The sequence below is a fragment of the Galleria mellonella genome, unplaced genomic scaffold, assembly GCF_026898425.1.
Source record: "Galleria mellonella isolate WM207_F2 unplaced genomic scaffold, CSIRO_AGI_GalMel_v1 utg65, whole genome shotgun sequence".
Lineage (NCBI taxonomy): Eukaryota > Metazoa > Arthropoda > Insecta > Lepidoptera > Pyralidae > Galleria > Galleria mellonella.
In genome coordinates, this window is record NW_026442138.1 from 9,356,423 (window position 1) to 9,383,897 (window position 27,475).

The following is a 27,475-nucleotide window of genomic DNA, read 5'->3' on the forward strand; positions in this document are numbered from 1 at the left end:
TTAGAGCGTTTCTATTTTAGTCTGTTGTTACTGGCAACACATTATATGACAATTACCTGCTTACTACTTAAGTGGTAGATAGATTCACCCTATTTTTAATAAATATTTTTTTACAAAATATTATTGTTTTTTTCATATTTAGATCATGTTCATTTTTATCTTTGATTGACTGTAATTTGATTTATTATTTTATTATAAAGGAACTCTTATTACTACCACTAATTAATAAATAATTAATTATAATTGACATAAGTTAATGTATTAAAAATAAAAATAAAGGAAACAGGTATCTGTATGCATAATTTACCTAGATTCTCTGAAAAGGATACGATTTTTTGATAATATCGACATGAATTTTATTACATCAAAGGTTTTCAGGTAGTATTATAACTTAGAATTCCCGGACTATAGGTAATTTTTTCTATTGCCCTTAGTGAGTAAAATATTGATAAATTAAATACTTATTGTATGTGATTATATATATATATATATATATATATATATATATATATATATATATATATATATATATATATATATATATATATATATATATATATATATATGTATATATGTATAATATATTACTTACAGTAAATAATTCAGAAAACAGCGTATTAAAACCGTTAATAAAGCATTTAAGTTCTCTGCGACCGCAATACGAAAACATAATTTACAATTCTATTTTTAGTATTATTGTAAGGTATTATCCTTAAATTAAATTTGCAGTTAGGTTAGGTTAGGTTTTTTGGTTAGGTAGTATAAAGTCCACGTGATTATTCTGCCATATCGACACTGATGTAACTTATCTTATATTCAGATTTTAATCTAGATAAAACGGACTGTTTGGGTCGCGAAGAAAGTGATTTATTTGCTAGGTGAAACTTTTAAATTGCATAAAAAGAACCAACTTATTATTACACTCATCTTTACCCGCGATATAGTCCCCCTGACCGGGATATGTTTTTGTATACCGGGATGTATTTTTTATCGCGGTTTGTACCGCGATAAAAGATATCATTTGTCTATCACTATTTTGAATAGCACGTGTTTGTCAAATTTCATGATAATTGATTGAGCCGTTCAAGTGCTTAGAGGTAACAGACAAACAAATAAACTCACTTTCACGTTTATAATAATACTAAAGATTTGAATAGAAATTACACGGTTTTTACTTTTTTAGTATGTACATAATTTCTCTTCTTCTAGACATCATAGTCGTAGAATACTGACGGATCTGACAAATGTTACATATATAGATCCGTCAGTATTCTACGACTACGACGATATGTATTAATTTATTTATTAAGAAATTAGTTGGCTACTCAAAGTATATGGACGAAAATACAGTATTTATACTAAATACGATTCTCTCCTGGTCAACCTTAGGGAAAAACATATAATGCGATATTCTTTAGAACAGAGCCTTTATTGCATAGTCGCGTATGCCGGTCACGTGTTACGCATGCTCAGCTCTTACACATATTGTTAGGCCGCATTTTTATTACTACTAATATAACTTTTAACGCTTTAATTTTAGAGTACAATTTGAATTGACATATAATATTGTCACATGTCAACCGGTCTGCCCCGTGGCATGACGTCACATCTGAAGTGAAATGACGTTTTGTATAAAAGAAAACTCTTCCGAAATTTATCATCGATATTTGTTTATTTATTTTTTATTGCACATTAAAACTGTACAAATGGCGAGCCTAATGCCATATGGCATTCTCTACCAGCTAACCATTGGGTAAAAACAAAAAAACGTATGAAGGGCAGATGTGGTGAAAAATATGTGACAATTAACACATTAATAAAACAATATAAATATAATATACACACTTATTCACTTTACTTTCAACAGACTTTAAAAAGAAGAAACTTCTCAATTCCGTTGTGTTTTTTTTTTTTTATGTTACTTCATAGCTCCCTAGTTCTAAACCAATTTAATTCTTTTTGGTTTGGTTGGGTTGATGAAATTTTATTAAAATCAGTACAGTAATTTAGTTTTGAAGTCAAAATAGCTGTTGTTCCCATAATTGAACTTGTTTTGTTTTTGAAACACAATCTTTTTATAATAAATATAAAAATTACGTAATTATGATATAAAAAAACACCTTAATGAATATAAAAAATAACAATTTAAATGTTTTATTATCCATCATGACAGAATTACTATTATTTTATACCACTGAGGTGGCAAACAAGCATACGGCCCACCTGATGGTAAGCGGTTATGCTGTAGTTCCTTGGGAAAACCTCGACACGAAGCTCATTCCATAACCTGAGTGTTCGTGGGAGAAAACATCTCTGAATATATACTGAATACTACTACTAATAATAATCATAAGTTTTTTTATTTATTCTTTCTTTCGTTTAGTTATTGTGACGTAGTTAGAATACTCATACAATGTATCATCACTCCTTGTCCAAGTTGTCACAAAAGGCGATTAGGGGTACAGCATAATATGTCTGTGGCACGACAAAGAAATCTCGAAACAACTCTATACAGAATTCCCTGACCAGTTTGCTTTATGGTAGGTATAACTTTAAATGCATTATATTATTAAAGAAAAAATGGCATATATGGAATTTTGAGATCCATATTAGTTGCATTTTTACATTCACAAATTTTTTATAATTACGTTTTTCGATAGGTGAGTATGAAGTTATGTTACTTGGCCCATCTTGACGAGTAATGATGAGAATGATGATGATCACTTTTTTTTATTGCAGATGGAGATAATGGGCCAAAGCGTGTTCGAGTTCAGCCACCCGTGCGACCACGACGAGATTCGAGAAGCGCTCCGTTCGAATGGCACCGGTCGACGTGATTTGTTGCTGCGTCTGAAGTGCACACTTACGAGCAAAGGAAGGAATGTGCATTTGAAATCAGCTTCTTATAAGGTTCGTTTCACTTTTTATGTATTATCATCATCAGCTTCCGCGATTCTCTGTCTACTGCTAAATATAGGCCTCTCCATCAATTGGAAAGTTATGCCACAAATTGGCACGCTAGGCAAGCGAATTGGCAACCGCAGTTAGAGTTTGTTGATGTTTTGAGTGGGACCCTGCTGCCTAACGCTTGACACTTAAGTTCCCTTAGTCGCTTCTTACGATACCTACGGGAAAGAAAGGGATGGCGCATTCTGTGCCGCGACCATTCATTTATTCATTTCAGCCATTATCCGTCCACTGCTGGACATAAACCTCCCCCATAGATTGCCATAAAGAACGGTACTGAGCCACCTGCATCCACCGACCCCCTGCTGCAATACATTTCAGGTCGTCACTCCATATACTGCGTTTGCCCGTACGCGATCGCCACTCAAGAACCTTTCTTCCCCATCGGTTGTCGGTCCTTCGAGCTATGTGACCATGTGCCCATGGCCACTTCAGCTTGCTTATCCTTCGGGCTATATCGGTTATTTTGGTCCTTTTGCGATTATCCTCGTATAGAATTCTATCACGCAAAGAGACTCCGAGCATAGCCCTCTCCATAGCCCGCTGAGTAACTTGTAGCTTTTGCATACGGGCAATCGTGTAGGACCACGTTTCGGTTCCATAAGTTATCACTGGCAACACGCACTGGTTTAAGACCTTCGTCTTTGCCGCGACCATACGGATGTGTAAACTGATGATAAGCATTAAATAAGAGTGGACTCAGGTATGACGGCTGATAGGGATCAGTGGAACAGGAAGGCGTATTGCGCCGATCTTAAATAATAATATAAAATATATCAATGACTTGTAAGTAATATATGCTTACTTATTTACAACCCAACTCAAGGAATATTAAATTCGAGTGTATTTTTTTTTAATTCTATGTTACGCGGTACCTGAATTAAAAAAAAATAATATTCAGAAAAATCATTAAAAAAAAAAGAATGTGCGTATTACCAAATTCCAATCATTATTCAAATATACTTGTTTACAAGCACTTTTAAATCGTAATTTTTTAACTCTACTGCAGGATTCAGAAAGTTATCTGTTGAGAGAAGCTCGCAAAAAAACTCAACAATTACATTTTTAAATCTCTGTTAACATATACATATAATGGAGACTGAGAATCCCATTGCTAGCAATATACCCAACCAGGTCGACCTCCTCGCGGTTCTCCCTGGAAACTATCATGGTTAATTCCCGATGAATTCATCATGTTGTGCTAACTGGCCTGTTTTCATTCTCATCTATCACCCTTCACTGGTGCTCCGCCAGCGTATCCCATTAGAGCAGGCGGGGTTACCTTACCATTTTCACCCATCAAAAAAAACATATACATTTATTATAAGAACACATATATTATTTAAGTGATGACTATCTCTTAAATAACATGGTCATTAAAAAGCTCATACATGATCGACTAACACCATGCACGCTTGTTATTCAAGTAATATTTTAGAGTGTAATAGGCTTTGTTCAATAAGTGGTTTTTAATAATAGTTTTAAATTTATTCAAAAATAGATCTAAAATATTCCTCGATATCGTATTATAACATTTAATGCCTATATATATACACATAACTATGTGCTCAATATTCTTAGAAAAACCAGGTTAATATACGAAGTATAATAAAGCCAATTAACACGTCACAGCGTTGAGTGAGTTTCATAATGAATTACCCATTATGTTCTGATCTTTGTGTTTATTAGTACTATAAATAAATATACTTTTTATAATTTATCATATCATCATATCAGCCCTTAACTATCTACTGCTGAATATAAGTCTCCCCCTAGAGGGAGGTTTGTTAGTAGTTGCCACGCTTGGCAGGCGGATTGGCAACCGCTTTAAAATTTTGGAGATGTTTTAAGAGGTACGCTGCTGCCCATCCCTCGCTATGTCCTAGTCACCTCTTACAACATCCACGGGAAAGGGATGGGTGGCCTATTCTATGCCGCGACCACACGAGACTTCTTTTCATTATTAATAATACAGTTATATATAAAAAGATAGTACAATGTAGTTAGGAAAAAACTCTAAAAGATTTTTCTATTTAAGGACGTATTATAAAAAAAAAAAAAATATTAAAGCTGTTATAGACAGACATGTATAATAGGAAATTAACAAACACACTATGTTTTGTCATTTCCCACAATTGTTTCGACTATGGAAGTCTCCGTCAGGGGGCGTATGGCGCTTTACGTCACAACGTCTTGTGCCCCTTGTATAAAAATGAGCATAAATAAAAAAAAAATATTGGAACTGTTAGCCCTCATGAAGGTAAATGGTATCCATTGCCTATGGACAAAAACAGCACATAGACATCACGGTAGACGCTACAACCTTTATGGCACTCATTTTGCGTGCCGTTTCTGAGAACTATGGATATAATTCCCTTCCTTTAAGCATTGTGCAGGTGACATGCCGCTTTAATATGATTTATTGAGATTCACTACGGGTAAATTCGACAAAACAATTGTTGACAATTGTTCTGTCGAATTGAGTCAAAGTCAAACTGATATTATGTAAATATAATATCAACCCTAATTATTCCTTAGAAGAATTCCTTTACAGTAAAATCTAGTAAAATGACATCAGAGGATCTACCACGAAATATTATCTGAAATTTCAGAGTTGAACGAAACACAAATTTGTTGTGAAAACACATAATACATACCGTATAAAAATATTAAAAATGTTAAAATATCCTTTCTTTGGACGTTTATGGTAGGGTTTATGACGAATGTAAGGTTAAGCTCCATTTACTACTTGGGCTGTCAGCTTGTTTACCATTTTAAGTGTAATAAAAAAATAAAAAAGGTATTTAAAGTCATCAAGTTTATTGTAATAAACATTATTAGACTATAAATAACGTTTGGATACTTAGTTTTTTTTTTTTTTACTAAGTCCTTTTCAAAGTTATTTTTGTGGTAAAACCATAAGTTTATAATATATACTACATTTATGCTGCAAAGCCCATCATCAATTTATAAATGAAGCTTATACAGGAAAATAACAAGGAAACCCATTAAAAACCCATTTGGGTGTCACACAAATCAAATGTTAAGGAATTTTGTAATTTCCTTTTCATGTTAAATTTATTAGTCAACCATTTTATTTGATGACATATAAATTGTTATTGTTTTCTTGAGGGAATTAATATCTGAATAAGTTATTAATATATAGTAGAGTATATAGTAATGTAACTCCATTAGTATGTTAATAGTGGCTAAATGCCCATGACTTCGCGTGTACGGAACCCATTATTTTCTGTTCGTCTAGATGGAATGGAAATGAATTAATACAATCTTTATTTTTCCCTCGCCAAGAAAGACAGTACAAAATATAGAAAGAAGGAAAAAAATATTTACTGGCCATAGAGGTACATTCGATAGAGAACTAAACAATAAAATAAATGAACTACATTCTAATACTTAAAAATGTACACACATAGGACCAATAGAACGAGATCAATCGGTTCTGTTTGTATATTTATTTTTAATTTCATCTGAACTAAAATATGAAAATCATATATGGGTAAAATATTATTAAAATCCTTTTGACCCAATAAGCAATATATACTTAACTGCAATTTTTTATAGATAGCATATTTAATAAACCGTCTTAGAATATCGTATTCAAAATTGGTAATTTAAAAGTAACCCACATAAAAAGTTTTTATTTTTACTCTTTGTTTATTTTTTGCATTATTAAGACCTGATAGATCTTATACGTATATTCTGTATATTCTGGTAGGTTTGTTTATTAAATACACTATGTATAAAATTTAAAATGAATATTTTATTTTAGAATTAAATATTACATATAAATACGCTTGAGGATAAAGTTTCGAAACCGATCGCCTGTACAAAGTGCAAGTTTCTTAAATTATACCATATCATAGACATAATTAAATTCCATCCAGCCATGACACTGTGAAATAAATATTACTTATATATAATTTCAGGTCATTCACATCACAGGGCACATGTTGACTTCGGAAGACGATAAGCCTCAAGAACACAACAATAATCAAGAAAAGGAGGATAGGAAAGAGGGCGTAGAAAAGAAGCCAATGAAGAACGGTTCCCTCATCGCTGTGGGGAGACCCATCCCTCATCCATCCAATATCGAGACCATATTAGATAGCAAAACATTCCTCTCCAAGCACAGTCTGGATATGAAGTTTACTTACACTGATGATGCGTAAGTATACCAACATTAATTGGAGCATTTGAAACTAGTTATGATAAAACAAACATCTCTTATGGAGTTCCTAAATAACATGGCTGTTTTCTGCATAAAACTAGGTCCAATTATTTAAGAAACGCGTTTGCTCTCAACCTCACCTATCATCCATCATTGGTACCCCACCGGTGCGTACTTGTAGCACAGGCGGGGTTATTGACAAAATTTTTCCTGTTTTATTTTTCATCACACAAACAATGCATGGTTTTGGCTATGATTACAATTTGTGAATAATTCACTCACCAACAGTTAATAGGCTACAGTGTTTGTTTCCCATCAGACAGGCTGTATGCTTGTTTGCCACCTTTAGTTAAAAGTTAATAATTTTTTTTTCTGAGTAATATTTCACACTGATCTATTAGCCGTTTTGTAAATTTGATAAGCTCTATGTAGCTATATTAATTTACATTTATGCGTATGCTAAAGAGACAAATATATTTTGTATCTGTCTGTCTACCAGGTAACTAAAACGAATAATGTGTAGTTACTTCCAAAAAGTGAATCCTCACAGTATGTCTTTATTGTTTTATGATTAAATTTTTGAAACAATTTTGACACATTTTTGCATAAGGGGTTGTAAAACGGAAGCAAAACGTGACAACCGTTTTAATTTTCTAACGATTGAAACCGCGCTTTCTCTGCTTAGCAAAAAAGGCTTTTTGTATAGCAAAATTCTTTTTGTAAGGTATTTTGCCTTCTAAATTTAAATGTTTTTATTGTAAAACCTTATTAATATTATAAATGTGAAAGTGAGTTTGTTTGTTACCTTGTAGTGCCTTAATGATTCAACCAATTACTATAAACTTGGTATATACGCACTATATGGAATAGAGAAAAACAGGCTACTTTTTTTTTTATCTCGGATAGTGAATATATATTCCGGTTACGCGGACGAGTGAAAGTGAGACCGGCAAAAGCTAATATACTATAAAATATCTCGTCCTTAGTTGATGATTTGATTGGTATTGAAAGTTTTTATGCAGAGCACAATATTTTATATTTTACCATAAATACATAAAAAAAATAATTAATACATTAATAATGAAATCTTATGAACGCAATCCAATATAATGAAATTACAATTCGGAAATAGACTTTACTCATTACAAACAAATCGATTCAGAATTGAAAGTATCATGTAGGTAAAATATACAAAATACAAGAGACCATTTTCAATTTAAAGTTGCTTAATATCAAAGATCTGACTGGAAGAATGCTATTACTAAGTTATATTACCATGGTTAACCACCAATACACCCCAACTGACGTTTATAAAATAGTTGCTGAAATATTTTCTAACTTTTCTGTTACGTAGAGATAACGTTTTTGCATTAATATATTGAAAATTAATACGATAACCGACTATCTTTTTGGTTTCATCATATTTGGACTAAATTCAGAATTATGTGTCTTATTTAAACACAATTCACTGTTACTCATCAAATGTATTTTGTTATTTTCATACTGAACAGAAACAAGTGTGTTAAATTTTTATTCATTTTGTTACAATTTATTTATATTTCTGGGAAATTTATGTTGTTTATAATTACCAATAGATGTCGCTATAACTACACATTTGAACGTATTACCCAACCAAATCCAAGGAACGACGTTTTATTTTAGCGCCAGTAACATTGTCGATCCACATAGTGCGATAGTGTAATATCAACAAAAATATCACCTTCAAACGTGTTTTGTAGGTTACACGTTATTATTTCGCGGTGATTTTGTATACAGTTTGCCGAGAAAAAGAATAATAATTTTTAATATAGTTTCAGTGTTATGTGGTGTGTTTTGTGAGTTTATGTGTTGAAATAGATTGTGTTTGTGGGTGAAAGTCTAGTGATTTCGGTGTTTTCACAACTTGTATTCCGGAAATGGCGGGGTTTTTAAATTTTGTAAGTATTTTCGTAAATAGGTTTTATGCGACGTATTATGATTATGTTTAATGTAATTAGCCGTAGCCTATTTCACTGTTTCCGCTATAGGGATATTGTATGAGGTGGATAGCCGCGCAAGATGCTAGGTCATTCAAGGTTACCCGTGTAGGTACCGGTAAACATAACCTAAACATAGGACTGTAGGTCACATTGAAAGTGACCTTTGGATATCCAATAAACTTTCTATTAAATTCACATTTGTAATATTAGTATAGAAAAAAACTTCTTAAACATTTTTTTTTTTTATTTAAGTGTTATTTAGGAATAAATTTTTTATGATTTAATTAGCAGTTTCATATTCAAGTAATTAATAAGATTAAAAAAAATAATTCGGAGTATTCACCTCTCGTTTAACTACATTGTTTATATTTTCAATTTAAATTAGCACTAGCTCCCACAAACAATATTGTTAAAATGTTCTGATTGTTATAGGTAGAAAATTTCTTCATTGTTTGTTGCGAGAAATAAATAAATAAATTCTATTAAATATAAAAATTTGTTTAATTAAAAAAAAATAAAAAAACTATAATAATAATAAATCTCATCCTTCTGATAATTTGTTATCATATATTCAAACAGGTAGATAGACGAATGTATTATATAAAGTATAAATAAACATTAAAATCAGTAGTCACTCACTGTTATCTTTAAGTCCAATGTCCAATGTTCACCTGACTCACGACAATCATTTTCAATATATAAAATACAGTACATTTTTTCTGGTTTGAAAATCTATATAAAAAATAAAAATAAAAATAACAATAAATATATATAAAAGACCTAAACTGAATTATGATCTAGCTATTTACTGAATGTATGAAACCATTTTGATGATTGTTTGGTGCCATTCAAAATTTGAAATTGGAATTTATTAACATTTTAAATCAAAGCCTTAAAATGTTACTAATATTTTTAAATAAAAAAAAAAAAAAACTAAAACTCTTTGTAAGTTTGATGGTTCAATGTTCAACTTATTCACCCTTAATATATTATAATCTTTAATCTGTGATTTCATATTTACTATTCTATATATCTTTCATACCAATCTAAATTAAATTTTGTACACATAGAGATAAACTGAGAATATAATCCTTTTTATTCTAATTAATACAGACAAATCTGAGTTACAAGTACTATATATTCCGTATTAGTAGTAAATTTATAATTGAAAATTATAATATATACAGTGAAAATTGTATAAAAAATTACAAATGAATTCTGTTATTTTTAGGATTGAATTTCTAGAAGTTTTCTTGCTGTTGTTATTTCTATAAGACATTGTATTACACTTATCGATACATTGTTTAATGGAATGTATACATACAATGTTTACATCTATCAATTACATTGTTGCAGATTGAAGAATGCTCTTGGATACGAGCCAGACGAGCTAGTAGGCCGCTCATTGTACGAGTACCACCATGCGGCCGACACCGCTTCCATGGTTCAACAATTCAAATCATGTAAGTAGTTACAAAATTAGAAAACATTATTATTTTCATTGATATAAGCAGGTGTGAAACTACATTTAGTTCAAAATGAATTGTTGCTATTCAACGCCATCTCGTGTGTTACGAAAACAAGTTAGTTAGCGACATCTATATTTCATGCCATGCATGAGTAAAAGTCAAAATACTGTTGCTTATAATATAGAGTGCAGCACTTAAACTTTTAATTTGATTTCCTGGGTATGTACCCAAATCTATCCATGGTGTTTAATTATTTTGAATGCTTCAATTGAGAGATTTAAAATCCCTAAAATCTCTACATACTGTTAAATTATTTGTTCTATTAATAGCTTTTTTCTTTTTATTATAAACAAATATACATATGAGTCACGGCTACAATCCCTACATGGAGTAAGTTTGTAAATCTTCCACATGCCAGCCTTATAAATAAAATTGTTAGAGCAAAAACGATATGATATATTTCGATGAAATTAACTTCTATTCATAAATTGATATATCTGCAATAGTTTTTTTTTTTTTTTTAATAATTGTTGACTAATGTCTAACTATAAGAGAAAATATGTAACTAACTTCAAAATTAAGTTAAACTCCATTTTACACATTATGGAAACGATGTTCCAAATATAAATTATTTATTTATTTTGATTTAAATAACTTTATTGACCAAAAGAAATATGGTACAAAAGGCGAACCAAATGCCAGTAGCATTCTCTACCAGTCAATCTTTGGGATGAACAGTAAATCATGAACTCGGTGCTTCATTATTGGGATAGATGAAAAAATATTAGAGATTAATAAGCCATATGAGCTACATCTCGAACAATATAAATCATTTGCGCTTTATTTTTCTAAGTGTCGGTATTTAGCATACTTGGCTCTCCGCCATAACTATTTTGCTACTGGTGATAGATTTTACAAAACCCAATATTTAATATATTGACGTGAGTGAATTATATATTCGCCTTCTATCTATATCATCTATCTAAATTTATTTTATATATATTTAAATACAGGATATTATGTGTTATTTTTTTTATAAATATTTTTTTTAAATTGTTTAAATATATTCGTTTAGATAATTAAAATCTATTACAAATCTGGATAAGCCACGTATGTGTTTTATTTAAATAAAGAAAGCAATCCAAAAAGACAAAATAGATAATTAGATAAAAACATTAAGATTCATGAATAAGATGCTAAAAAAATAAAATAAAACAAGATAGGATTTCCATAGTTTCATAATAATATTATGAAACTATGAAAGTCATATTATGATTAGTCATAATTTCTATATTTATTCATCGGTTCAAATTAAAACAATGCATATACCAAAAATTTTTATTTTCAGCACAAACACAGATTGTTCGATTCAGTTTAAGTGGCTTTTAAAATCTAATGCATTTGTATAAATTGTTTTTATAAATTAGTTTAAATCATAATTTTTGTTATCATAATACCAACATATTTTCTTTTCAAATTGATTCAAACAGGTGCAATTTATCTAATGTTTTATTTGTCTATATCTTTTAGTTTCTTCTGTCTTTGCTGCTTTTAACGCTTTATATTACAAATAGATAATTTTTTTTTGTAACTTACAGTAATTATATCTATTTAAAACTGTATATAATTATACTAGCTTTTACCTGCGACTTCGCCTGCGTGACCGGAATGTGTGTGCTGAACCGGGATAAAAAGTAGTAATATCCTTTTCCATTCTTTATAATACGTGTATGCCAAGTTTCATAGTGATTGGTTAAGCTGTTCAGGTGCTGTAAAGTACAAACAAGCTCACTTTCACAATTATAATTTTTGTGAGAATTCCATTACCAGTACGGTTCGATATTGTGTTTAGAGGCGTAATACTTCATTCTCGGGTATGTCAATCCATAAGGAATACCATGAGCGTGACACTATATTCTGGCGGGGAAAAAATTGTTAGCAATGGGATCCAATTGTCCCATTGCTAGCAATATTTCAGGTCCAGTGGATAGTTTTTAAATCAAAATATTTGGTTTTGCCACAGTTAATATTGATTTTTTTTATGGAACACAATCTTAATTTAAATGTAATAACTACCGATTTAATTAGGTCGAGAATGCTCGACTAGTTTCGGAACCTTTCGGGACCCTTAATCAACTTAAACGAGCCTGAGTGAATGTAATAACTAGTACTCGTATAACATTAAAATATAATGTGTACTTACGAAACTTTTGACATCTTAATTATTTAGAATAATAAAATGAATCGCATGTCTAAAAAGCTTATTGTCATTTCCTTTACTTCATGTATATTCACAAACCCTCAAAGGTTCCTACTAAAGTCGTCCTAAACGTTGCGTAACGCATTTAGAGCGGGTCATTTAACGTTATTATGCTACTCTTTTCCAAATATGAAATCCCTAAACAAAATTTTGTTGACGTTTATAATTAAACATTTCAAAGTCGTGATGTTGAATCTGTCATGTAGGACTTCGTGTTTGGAATAGTGAGCCAAAACTGACCTTTTAAAATTATAATACTTGAGGCGTTTGACTGTAAAATAATTAATGGAGTGAACGACGCAAACCTTTTCAGAGAAAAACCCTTGAAGGTTGTAATGTCGGCATATTTGAACCATGATTAATGATTGATAATTTTAATATTGTTTATTTTTAACAAACGAAAGAGAGAATAATTTTTATTTTTAACATTACTTTTAGGATTTTAATTTTAACTGAACTGTAATTGTTACGTATTTTCTTGGGTCCCACACTTGGATTTCAATTTAGTATTTAAAGACGAGTACTTAATGTGAATACTTTATTTTTCAAAGAATGACTCGACACAAAAGCAAAGCGTGAGACGATCGATATCATAAACAAATGTCAAAAATGACAATACCGTGATTGTTTACGAAACGCATGAACGTTCGTACACGATCCTTTCTAAACTAATTATAATTTACGACAGTAATGTTACTGGATTTACTATTATTATATTTAATCTAAACTCATACAGTAAATAGGAAGAGTATGCTTGTTTGTTTGTACGCACTAATCTCTTAAATGATAGATAGATAGATAACATCAGACAATTTTATTATTTTCTTGATAATGATAATTTTCTTTATGTCTACTATTTTCTTACTATAGTATATGTGAAAGTTTGTAAAGGTGTCTGAATGTTTGTTACACAATCAAGCTCAAACAAATTTGATTGATATTTGGTATAAGGATATAGCCTAGTTTAATACATGAGATAGAACTTTACGCAGACGCAGAAAATATCTAGTAAATTATAAAACCGTCATGTTTTTTTCGCGGTTATATGTAGTCAATATAGAAGAGTATTTCAGTCCATTTTGTAAATTCATTACAAATTCCAATTTAACTTCAAGAGAGAGTGTAAACACTGCATACTATACATATTACATACTACGTAGCTATACTTTTTTTTTTCATAAAGCTATTAATATGTAAATTATAGTAGTCGATTATAAGTTTAAACCTGTTTTCTATATGTGTATTTGTTTATATCGTCATAATTTACGAATGGATGGACCGTTTATTATTATATCTGCAATTCATTGTGTCGAGGTTGCTTTTCTAATCTTTCGATTAGACAGCATAGATTAGCGCATACGTATTTTGTTTCTAATCACAGACATGTAATATTATCACGCAGTTCTGAATGCGGTGTCTGTCACACCTAGGCATGTTTATCTCATCATGAGTCGTACATCGTACTCCCATACGTTTTATTAGGCACGTTTAGTTTCCTAATCTTAGTTTAAGGTTATTTTTTAAGAAACTTTCACCGACTTTAAAAAGGAGGTTCTCATTTCGGTTGTATTTTTTTATGTTTGCTATCTCATAACTCTGTCAGTTGTAAACTGATTTGGAAAGTTCTTATTTATCTAAAAAGGTATATAATTACCGATTGGTCCCATAGAAATTTTATCAACATCGGTTCAGAAGTTTAGTTTTTAAATCTAAATAACTGGTTTTGCCTTAGTTAAAGTCTGTTTTTTTTTTTGTGAAATAGAATCTTAAATTATTAGTCAATCACTTGCATGTTATTTTTTATGTATGTTATGCGATATCTTCGTATTTAACTGATTTTGATTATTGTTTTTTCAATTTAGAGGGTTTATACTCGTGTCGGTCTCATATTGATTTTGAATTTGCTATTTTTTGTGATACAAAATCAATACTACTTACTTACTTACTATTTTCTAACCTATATTTTGCCGGGTCCTCCATGAAGTTAGTAGAGAAAACGAGGTGATGTTTTTAAATAATATTATGTTATGCAGCAATTCTTATTATAATTAAAAACAATATTTTTTTAATTATTTAATCTGTGAAGAATATAGACTAATCTCGAAATAATAGTTCTACGATAATCGTAATTTACTTTATATTTGAATTAAGTAGTTCTGTACTTAGAAAGTTATTTATAAACTTTTCAAGTAACGAAGTGTTACTTCACTGAAAAATCTTGCGTCACTCTCAGCTGTTAGGTACTTAGTGTTAAACAAACCCTTTAAACTTATCGCAATGTTTTGTCTATTGATATGTCAGTCAGTAATTCAGCTTTTGTATACATATAAATAAATCTATCTGAATTTACTTGGTCCAATTTAACCCCTCTAAGACACAAGCTTGCGCGTTCACCGCTAAGAAAACCCCATTTGCTGTGGCCCCACAGTTCCAAGGCACGTCTCTTAACATCTCTAAAAGCATTGGGATCCTTGGTGTCGACATCTGTAGTGACGTACAGTTCCGTAGCCACCTCGAAGATAAGGTGAAGCTGGCATCCAAAAAACTCGGTGTGCTCAATAGAGCGAAGCATTACTTCACGCCGCACAGTGGGAACTCTCCTAAGAAAGCCATCTCATAAATACTTTTTCTAAAACTCTGTGGATATGCATGTATAATACCTCAAATTGTAGCTAAAGAGTTACTCTATCATTATAAGTATGATTCAAATCTGTCACTGTTCATACTTCATAGAACAGAGCATCTAAAGTCAAGGAATGAAAAAAATACAAAAATAATTATGAAACTTAAATTTCGTTTGGTATAATTTTATAGTATCAAAACAATAGAAGTCATATAGTGTGATACCATTTTAAAATGCTTAGAATGTGTACTTTACTATAAAATAAAAATATATTTAGTTTAGTACAATATTACTTAACCAAAGAACCATATATCGTTATATGTATTATTTTCTTTTCTCAAACTTTCAGTTGGAGATTTGACAGTTGCCGAAGCTTGCCGAAGTTCTGATTTTGGTTTAATTTATTAGGAAATATAATGTAATTTGAGGGCAAAAGATTTTTTTTTGCAGTTTTACTGCGTAATATATTTAAATCTAGTATAATATCATGGTGAGAATGTTTTTTTCTAAGTACGTATATTAAGATTTTTTTCTTTATTTGAGATTATCTGTCTGGACACTCAAAAAAATACTTTTGTCTCAATTATTACTTTATATTTTATCTTTTACGTTACTTTTAACAAGTATTTCACATAGTATTTAGTTCCCATTTCCATACAGACCTATTCTTTACCGCATAACCGCATAATGATGAATTTTTTAAATGAAGTAATTTTGCACACGTCTATGATCATTATTAAGTATAAAATAGTGCATTTACATATGAAATATTACAGTTCTTTATAAGCATTTGTTATTTCTAAACAATTGTTAATTACTTATCTCTCCGCAATAAGTGAAGTCTCGTGTACCGGACGCGACTTAAGTCTCTTATTGTTGAAAGTGATACAAATTATATTGATTATATCTCAAACTATGTACGAAATAATATTACCGAATCTTCAGATGCGAATATAGAATTTTTGCTATATTCGCAAGTATTTAGAAGTCCTTCATAACTCAGTTTCGTCAACGCTATACGAAATGTGGTCGAAAGAAAGAACAGTTTTTAAATCAAAATAGCAATTGGTTTAATGTCATTTTCACTGTAAATCTAGAAAAAACAACATGCGAACCTGAACCTACTACTTCGACAGAGAAAAGAGGAAGACCTTCTAAAAGATACAATGACAGTTCAGAGAGTACAAAGAAACGGAAAAACAAGGGACTGCTTGATACCTATGGACTTGATTTCATACTGAACTCATATGTACAGGGTTTAAGGTCACGTGGTGAAGTAGATGAAGCATTCATCGTTGATATTTTACGAGCATGGCCGTCAAAAAAAGAGTGAAATACGCAGTAATTTTCTTAATGAACCGACAAATATAACAGCATATTCAAAAGATGAAGATCTTAGCATTTTTATAGAATTGGATCTGAACAAGGCACAGTAAGAAAATATGATGAGTTGTTTGATAGCAAAGAATTGCTTATTGTTTCCATCATACAAGTTGATTCGTGAAGTTACAGAATCTTGCTATCCGCAAAATCACAAGGTGTTGATTCATTGTGAAAGTGTGATACGTTACTTTTCTGTCTTGCCTTTTGGGCAACTTTTAGAAGATGATCAAGAGTCACGGAACAAAGACTATAAACAGTTCAGGCTTCATCATGCAAGACAATGTTCGAGGGTAGCCACTAACGAAGATGTTCTACACGCACTTTTATATACCTCTGACCCATACATACAAGTTTAAGAAAACCTTCCAATAAAAAATATTTAGAACTTTTTGATGAAGTAAAGGAGCTCTTGAGTGACTTCTAAGTTATCTTTATAAGAGTTTTTGTTTTTTACGCAGATACTTTTACTTATTCCTGTATAAATTTCTTAGGACATAAATGTAAGCCTACAAATTTTATATTTCTTGTATTCCTATATTATTTATAACTATTAGAAATAAATTTTTACTCACAACGCATACATAATTTAAAAGCATATATATTTAAGATTATCAGGAAAAAAAATCATGTACATATCTTTATTAATACGGAAGTTATAGATTTATGAGATGAAAAGGAGTTAAAGTTCCCACTGTGCGCCGGATCAACGATTAATGCTTTACAAATCGCAAATCCGGCCCCATATGGAGTATTGCTGTCACTTATGGGCGGGAGCACCTAGATACCAGCTTGAACCCTTCGACTCAGTGCAACGACGAGCTATGAGAATTGTCGATGATCCCATGCTTGCAAGCGGTATTGAACCCTTAAGTCTTAGGAGAGATTTTGCCTCACTCTGCGTGTTCTACCGCTTATACAACGGATTGTGCTCAGAGGAACTGTTCGATATGATGCCTACGGCCACTTTCTATCATCGTACGGCTCGCCATCGACAGGGAGTTCACCCTCATACCTTACAGCCTAAATGGTCGCGTACAACGCGGTTTCAGAGATGCTTTCTCCCACGAACACTCAGGTTATGGAATGAGCTCCCTGCCGAGGTTTTTCCGAGAGACTACAGCATGGGGTTCTTCAAAAGGGGGTAAAGAGGTTTCTTCAGGGTCGGCAACGCGCGCGTAATACCTCTGGTATTGCAGGCGTTCATAGGCTACGGTAACCGCTTACCATCAGGTGGGCCGTATGCTTGTTTGCCACCACAGTGGTATAAAAAAAAAAAAAAAGTTGATCTTCGTCATCATCATCTCAGCCATTATCTGTCCACTGCTGAACATAGACCTCCCCATAGTCTGCCATAAGGAACGATCTTGATCCACCTAAACCCAATGTATTTGAGGTCATCACTCCATCTAGTTCAGGTTACTTAATCATTGATTTTATAAATGTACTTCCTAAGCCTTAATTTTGACGACAGGCTAGAACTATTACGTATTTAGTAATTCCATTGGTTCCTGATTCATAGCTCCTTCATGCGCAAGCTGTCTCTTATCTAATTAGTTTAGCGGCAGATAACACCCACATAATGTAGATCCCGATAATGACATTCGAATTGGGGTAAGGGCTCGAAATAACCATTATATACTAGAACGATACCTGAATAACTTACGGAAGGAAATCTGATACCATGCAAAATTACTGTTATTATTATTTTTATTACCACGTGTGTCTTGTGTTGCAATTTTTTTTAATATTTAATTTTTTTTATGATAACGACCTGACAGATTACCTGATGGAAAGTGGTGGTAATGTTAACCTATAAACGTAAATAATATTGTAAACGAAAGGTTTCTAAAGATAGTTCTTTAGTATTCATGCTGATACACTGACAAGTCTGAGGACTAAGACGCTTCTCAGGTGCAACTGCAAATATTCAGATAAGACCCAAGCAAAATGCGATTTAAATATAATCATAAGCAGCAGTTGCCATATTCAATCTAGCCCACCAGTTGGAAAGTGGTAATTATCAGAGTATAACAACATTGAATGCAAATACTCGGACGTAAAAATTCAAAAATATGCAAATGTGAAGGCGGGGGAAGGGATTGTTAGTAATGGAATTTACAGCCCCATTGCTACTAATATGCCCTATTAGGTCGACCTCCACTTGGTTCCCCCTGGAAACAATCGTGAACAATTCTTGTTAAATTCGTCATGATGGACTAACTGACCAGCTCCATCCTCACCTATCATCCTTCACTGGTGCTCCGCCGGTGTATAATGTTGTATTGTAATTTAATTTAATTAAATAATTAATTAATTGTATTGTAAGTAATAGTAAAATATATATTGTTAATAATTAGTATGTGCAATGAATCTGATATACGAGTGTAAATCTAAATGATACATTTTTTATTTTTACTGTTTGAAACTTTTGTTACCCCATTTGACACTACTATATTGTCACAGTCTAAGTGACAACTACTAATCCAAACACAATTCAAGGCATATTTCTCTGCCTATGCATGCCCGTTAATCAACTGGTAGGAAGTAATACTTTAAACTGTACTATATAGAACTGTGTGGAAATTTTCTTTTAATTGGATAATAAGTATAGCCCTTAGATTACGCTTTAAAATAGAAAGTATAATCTTTTCCCTTACATGAACTTAAAAATTATTGAACTGGAAAAAGAAATCGAGTTGTTTACGATATAACTTTGCTGATATCGCGATAACCTGTATACACTGTCGTATCGTAAAGGAAAAATGACATCTTGCCAACACAGCTTGTTGCTACTTGCTATCGACTATTTTTGTTAACAAATTTTATGTAACATATTTTGAGCTCTTATTTGTGTCTCAGTTTTACAGTTATATTTGTGCTTCACTTTTATGTATCGCTTAATTAACCTCGTTATTTTAGTTATTACACAATATATTTACCCGGGCACTTCATACAAAATCAGCGTGATCAATGACTGTTATTACTATATAAATATGTGATATTTTGTACATGAAATCCATAAATGTATAGTGTTTATATTACCGCGTTCATTTTTTAGCGATAACATCTAAATTAAAAGAGCTTTCATTCTTTCAACCAGAGCGTGTATTTTCTAAAAATTCGTGTTTCAACCACAAAGCAGTTGTGTTTGCTTGGTTTGAAGGGTGGGATAAGGCAGTGAATTTACAGGGTACAGAGGCATAACATCTTAATCCTCAGGAATGGCAACGCATGGGGGTATCATGGGCGAAACAGTATACTCTGTTATGTGCATGATACTACTCATGTCTATAGACGACACTTTACGTAAATTGGGCCGTTAGCTTGTTTGCCATTCTATGTTGTATAAAAAAAAGCTTTTGCTACCTAACCACAATATATCTTCTAATAGTCGTGGTGCTGTCCATATCTGTAGGCGACGGTTATTATTTTCCATTAGGTGAGCCATCTTATTATTTTCCATAGTCGCATAAAAAAATTAAAAGAAAATTGAGTAAAAAGCACAATTTTCCACAATTTAATGTTTACATCATGTAATTAGTTTGGGAACTGTCTAATGATGTAACGGAATGATGTATTTTTCACTACACGTGTTATCTTTACTCTATTTATGTCTTGAATTTGATTGATGGCACTCTACTGGTGCTAAACTAACCGTGGTTATTAGATAGGTAACATTAGGCGAAAACGAAGAAAAAAAATTATTGCAGTTGTGTTGAGAAGTAAAAACAAATTTTTACCCCTCAACACAAAGGCAACAAAAAAATAAACGACTTCAATGGTAACAGCATGTGCAACTCACACAAGAATAGTCTTTATTCATTGCAAAGCTATTAACGAAGATATCGCGTGATATACCTACAAAATATAGAAGTGAAATGAGTACCTCTATCTTTCTGGAATCTCTTAAATATGAGTTAAGTAAGCAATTGATCTTTCTGTGAGAATAATCTTATCTGCATTTCTTCTTTTTTATCTTGTTTCATCTAATTGAGAGTAGTACAGTAGTAGTACCACTACATTTCGCTTATCAGTACGTGGTCGACATTGAAGACTATCTCCTCAAGGTTTGATTAGGATTTTCACGTAAGTGGTTTAAGATGATCCGCATTTGATGATTCATATAATGACGTTAGCATAATACTCTTAGAGATAAAATTTTCTTGCCAAGTTTTATGTTACTTCTTCCAATATCGCATTTACAGTGTCCCGTTAAATACGTAGATCATTTTTATGCATAGTATTCAATTTATTAATAAGGCCTGGAACTAAAATTTGGTGGTGTAACGAGACAATGCACTACCTTTTTATGGGTACAGTATTCGATTTTAGCACAAATATAAAAAGATAGACATTTATATTGTGAGGCAATTGAATATACAAGTAATAAACGTAAACTCTGTTATGTTTAGGCCTCAGATGTCATTATAATATGTCCATGGCATTATTTGTTTTTTATCTAAACTAAAAATTTTAAAATATGTTACTAGTTACAAAGTGCGTTAAACAATTTATATTTATTATCTCCAAATGTTGACTAGTATTAAATCGGTCTTTTGTACATAACACTAGGAGTGGTTAATAAATTTATAAAAAAAGATCCTCAGGAATGGCAACGCATGGGGGGTATCACGGGTGAAACAGTATACTCCGTTATGTCCATGGTACTCTGCTCATGTCTATAGGCGACGGTTTTACTTTCTATCAGATGGGCCGTCAACTTGTTTGCCATTCTAAGTTGTATTAAAAAAAAATATATATTTGGTATAAAAAACATATTACACGAAAGTCAATAATTGAATGAAGTAAATAATTAAGCGCGTTGATTTAAGAACCTAGTTTTTTTGCCGACGAAGTCTCATCTATTCGAAGCGTTTATTAACAGTAATTAAAAAAGAAACGCGTCGATTTAAGAGCCTCCTTAATTTTGTTGGTTAAAAATACAGTAGCGTTACTTTGTTAAGTAAATTATCGCAATTGAAGAAATTTGCTATGTTTTGAAGAAGCGTTTTGGTTTTTAAATTCATATTGCTACATTCGCTTGTCACTCCAGTCTTGAAACACGCAGTTTAATCTTTTGTTCCCTTTATACAAAATCCTGTAGGTGATTATTTCGCAAATTTTAATTGAATGTCACGAACCCTTGCGAAGCGCTTAGAGTGCACAAAATTTAGAATTTCCAACATTTGTAGCGTTCACAACTTTCTAGAACCTATCTCGTGTAATTAAACTTGACCGTTTATGAATCGTTGATAAAAATATATACAGTTTAGTAAAAATACAGTTTCGTTTGTTGCATATTTTAGAAGAGTGATTTTAGATGAAGAAAGGGAGGAATCTGGTATCTTTTTTTTTTGAGGCAGTGAATAAATGAAGTAAATTTTTCTTTTTTTTATATTTTATAAACTTTATATTTGTGTTTAAAGTCATCTCCATGGCTATTACTGTCCCACACCATTATATCTGCTGCCATTTTTGCTTTAAAAGGCATGGAAGTGAAATGACTGGCTATGCAGTCAATACACCTAACATTATAAGCAACGCATGTTGTTACCCAGACCATTATGCTGATCATGTCTGTAAATGATGATGTACAACTTTCCATCATGTAGGTCGCGTCAGCTTGTTTGCCATCTTAATTTTTTTTTTGCTCATGTTATAACCTTAGTAGCGTGCCTAGCATTCTAATCACGCTCTATCCACGATACATTTTTTATGAACGAGAGACGTGAGAAATGACGCGCTACTTTACTCATATCAATTTTACGTAAGCACAATTATTTAACAATTACGTAGTTTGTCGCTATTCGATAATATTGCTAAATTTAATTTAATAATATTGATAATAATACAATATTATTCGAAATTACTATTAATTTTTCCATAATGTAAAATAGTAGTTGTAATAATGAATGAAATTTAGTGCACGAATAGATCATACTCAAGATTAACGAATATGATATTTTTTATCAGAATTCCGATGGAAAATAATATAGTCATCAATATTGTAAACTAAACTTCCCGTGGGTGACATAAGAGGCGACTAAGGGAACTTAATAATCGAGGTGAACTGCATGATCTGATTCCTCCTTTATCCTTTCGGCATCGAACGACCAGACAGAGTGATTATGCGCATTTATACGCACGAAACACTTTGCGTCTCCTTCTATCATCCGTTCGGCCAAGGAGTGAATCTTTCTCTCTGCTTACGCTTTTTCATCCAAATATAATCTGCACCAATTTACTTTTCTTAATTTATATTATTAGGATGTACAATTGAACAACGTGAATAAGCTATTCGTGGACTCGCGGGCTCTATCTTAGACCACATCATCGCGTTCCATCAGGTGAAATCGTGATCAATAGCGAAACCCTTCAAAAGTAAAAAAAATATACATCTCATTTATAAAAATAAAAATCCTTTGAATTTTAGACGTATCGATGTTTAAAAATATTATAATTTCGTTTATATATTCTTTTGGCCATATATTATTGTATACCTTTTATTGCTTAATTTACATATTCATGAAATTGAAAAAAAAAAGCTTGACCCATAGAATAAAATCAAATGAATTACTTATATATAGAATTAACAAGAAAATTTTATCGTAGCATTTATATGTTCAATACATCTTATATTGTACTGAAAAATGATCAAAGAATACATTATTTTTGTTTTTATACCTGTTCCAGTAATTTGGTATTACAATATAATTAAATAAAAAATAAAATTTAATAAATTTATATTAAATATCGTATATAAAGTAATCTTGCTAATTTTGAAACAGTCAGTTAAAAAATTTGTTACGAAACTTAGACAATGGCTAACATACGAGGTCTGTCCGGAAAGTTCGTATAAAAGTGTTCTGGAATGCGAGAAAGAGGAGTGGGGAGGCCAGGTAAGCGCAGGACCCCTTCCTTATGTCCCTAACAATGCTTCAGTTCTGGTCTGACCGCCGTGCGGTGCGAACTGGCTTGTCACGCCATCTGTGAAGTTACCTCTTAACGAAACCCCGTCGGCATGGAGCCCGCTTCCGTTGAAGAGCAGCGCGTCGTAATCAAGTTTCTCTCGAAACTCGGCAAGAATGGCCGTGAAATTTTTGCCGATCTCAGAACAGTTTATGGGGATGATGCTGTGAAGGAACCAACCGTCCACAAGTGGCTAAAAAGATTCAGAGAGGGCCGAGACAATGTTGATTGTTTTTTTCGATGTTCGGGGGATTGTCCATCAAGAATTCGTCCCTCCAGGCCAGACAGTTGATGGAAAATTCTACGTCGATGTGCTCAGACGCCTCAAAGCTCGTGTGGCACGAGTTCGTCCAGAATTGGCGCGAGAGGGGCGTTGGATTCTTCACCACGACAATGCCCCTGCCCACACCTCTCTTGTTGTCCGTGAGTTTTTGAGTAAAAATTCCATTACGGTGACCGAACACCCCCCTATTCGCCGGATTTGGCCCCGTGTGACTTCTTCTTGTTCCCAAAAACCAAATTGGTACTTCGGGGGCGGCATTTGGGGGACATAAATGAGATAAAAAAAGCTACGACGGGGCAGCTGAGAAACCTACAACCAGAGGACTTTCAAGGAGCCTTCTCACAGTGGAAACGGCGTTGGCACAAGTGCATTATGTCACAGGGGGAGTACTTTGAAGGGGATAAAATTGATTTACCTGAATAATTGTAAAATAAAATTTTTAAAAAACTTTTATACGTACTTTCCGGACAAACCTCGTATGCTTTCATTCAGTCGAATTTTGCAAGTACAGCCGCGAAAAAATTATCTTATCAAAGGAGATATAATTAGATTGTGTTACATAATTAACCCAACTCTATATTCCCATCACGATATTCATAGCTGTGACGTTCATAATTTCCATAAGCAAACTTCTACTATAGCTATGTTTATTTTACAGTAACGTATACGTTAATATTTAAGTAGTATCTAGTAAATAAGCATTGTTAAATCTTATAGTTCACACCTATCTTCCTTTGGGGTAGGCAAAAATATTTGAATGCCAAATAATCCAATTCACTTTTCCAATGTGAACATTCATCAGTATATTCCTATTTAAGCTATCCTGTTACGAATACTATTAGTTTGCTCCTTTTTCAACACGTCACTGATTTGGTGGACACACGGCGACCCCTACCGACATTTGATCTCATTTGTGCTCGATAAATTACTTTCGTAATTATTCTTTTGTATATTCATCCCCGACTCCAAATAAAAATATCCCAAAATCCCCTTTCCAATCTTTGTTTCTACATCGGTTTTTAGTCCATAATTTATTCTAATTACACTATTGTTAAGGATTTTAATTATGAAAAATCATCCAATAAATCGAAAGCAATTTCTAAAGTACTTCAGTTTTCTATCAGATGATCCATTAGTTACTTGTACTCATATCGACATATTCGTTAACTCTAATCTGTTATAATATTAATATTGTGCGGGAATTGAACTCGTGAACATCGAAAGGCGAGGCATCGTGTTAAACCACTACGCCACCAAACTTTGTCAAGGCCGTTTTTGTCAAATTGTTATAAACATAACAACATGTGATCGTTATCAAATTATCAATGAATGGAAACGTTTTGTCTGGATGCGTAATCACGCGTCGGTAGCATGACAGAAAATCGGTGTTGGGCTCACGCCACTAACGTTATCTAAGCTACCATGGCGCCATTTGTTATTGTTCAAGAAGTCAGTACGTGATCTTCATGCTTCAAATTTCGGGTTCTTCATATAGAGGATTTTTTTTTCATTTATTCCACTATGCTCTTTGATGATGATGTCTTTCTTTTGTCCCTTATCACCTGAATATACAGGATATAGAGGACTACGTTTTTGCTCCTATATTTTTTTACTTTTGACAGCTCGTAACAAGTAAAATATTATTATTTAATTATTTTTTATTATCCTATTTAATGCAATGATAGTTTAATTTTTAATATTATCATGATTACGCTTACCTTTTACTTTATTCTGTTTTACCCAAACAAAAACTTGATCAAAAATGAAACAAAAAAGCGTTAATGCAATTAGTTAATAAGGCCGATCTTCTTGGATCCATCTTTGCGTCAAACTCGACATTGGATGACGGGGAGAAATCACCACCGACCATCACGTGTTGTAGGAGCTCTATGCCTGACATTAAATTCACGCATAGCTCAGTGCGTAGAGCACTTTTCTCCCTCGAAATCCATAAGTCGAGTGGGCCCGATGGTATTCCTCCAATTGTGCTTAGGACGTGCGCACCAGAGTTGGCTCCGGTTCTTACGCGTCTTTTCCGGCTTAGCTACTCATCGGGCATAGTCCCAAAGTTTTGGAAGACTGCTCTGGTGCATCCGATCCCTAAAAAGGGAGATCGCTCAGATCCAGCTAACTATAGGCCCATAGCTATCACTTCCTTATTCTCGAAGGTTATGGAATCCATCATTAACCGTCAACTGCTCCGGTACCTAGAAGAGCACCAGCTGATCTGTGATCGCCAGTACGGCTTTCGACAGGGACGTTCGGCTGGTGATCTTTTAGCTTACTTAACACACCGATGGGCAGTGGCAATCGAGAGTAAGGGAGAGGCCTTAGCAGTTAGTCTGGATATCGCGAAGGCCTTTGATCGGGTGTGGCATAGAGCGCTGCTTTCAAAGCTACCTTCATTTGGGTTGCCTGCGAGACTGTGCATTTGGGTCGCCAGTTTTCTCAAGGAACGTAGCATTAAGATCGTAGTCGACGGAGCATGCTCTGATTTAAAACCTTTGAATGCTGGTGTCCCGCAAGGCTGTGTACTATCTCCGACTCTGTTTCTTCTGCATATCAATGATATGTTACAGATAAGTAATATTCATTGCTATGCAGACGACAGTACAGGAGATACATTATATACCGGTCATGCAAAGATCTCGCGGGCACATACCGATGAGTGCCGGAATAGACTTGTGTCTGAAATCGAAACTTCACTCCATCAAGTTTCGATCTGAGGTGAACAAAATCTTGTCCAATTTAACCCCAAAAAGACACAAGTCTGCGCGTTTACCGCAAAAAAGACGCCGTTTGTCGTATCTCCTCACTTTCAGGGCACTTCCCTTGATGAAAAGTCGAGTCTAGGAATTCTGGGCGTTGATATATCTTGCGACGTCCAGTTTTGCGGTCATCTGGAGGAGAAGGCTAAGATAGCTTCCAAAAAGTTAGGAGTGCTCAATAGGGTGAGACGATATTTCATGCCAGAACACCGCCTGAAATTATATAAAGCCCAAGTCAGGCCGCATATGGAATACTGTTCTCACCTGTGGGCAGGAGCGCCACAGTACCAACTCCTTCCGTTAGACCGCATTCAGAGTCGGGCGGCTCGTATTATCGATAGTCAACGCCTTACTGTCCGGCTTGATCCACTGAAACTGCGCAGAGATGTTGCATCTCTGTGCATCTTCTACCGAATTTATCATGGGGAGTGTTCTGAGGAATTGTTCGGATTGATACCTGCTGCTGATTTTCACCACCGTACAACCCGCCACAAACTAAAGTTTCATCCCAATCATCTGGACGAGTGGCGGTCTTCCACCGTGCGTTTTTCAAGGCACTTTCTTCCACGCACAACCATTCTTTGG

The 27,475-nt window shown here is 33.0% G+C and overlaps 1 protein-coding gene across 3 annotated transcripts in view; it reads left to right on the plus strand.

Moving 5' to 3' along the window:
• The window catches only part of LOC113519898 (hypoxia-inducible factor 1-alpha-like), a 134,681-nt gene that overhangs the window by 49,850 nt on the left and 57,356 nt on the right, over positions 1–27,475 (plus strand). For all 3 annotated transcript variants that reach the window (XM_026905118.3, XM_026905115.3, XM_026905116.3), the window contains exons 4-6: positions 2,740–2,910; positions 6,915–7,153; positions 10,492–10,598. In XM_026905118.3, the coding sequence (XP_026760919.2) occupies positions 2,740–2,910; positions 6,915–7,153; positions 10,492–10,598 (517 nt within the window). The remainder of the gene's footprint in view (positions 1–2,739; positions 2,911–6,914; positions 7,154–10,491; positions 10,599–27,475) is intronic.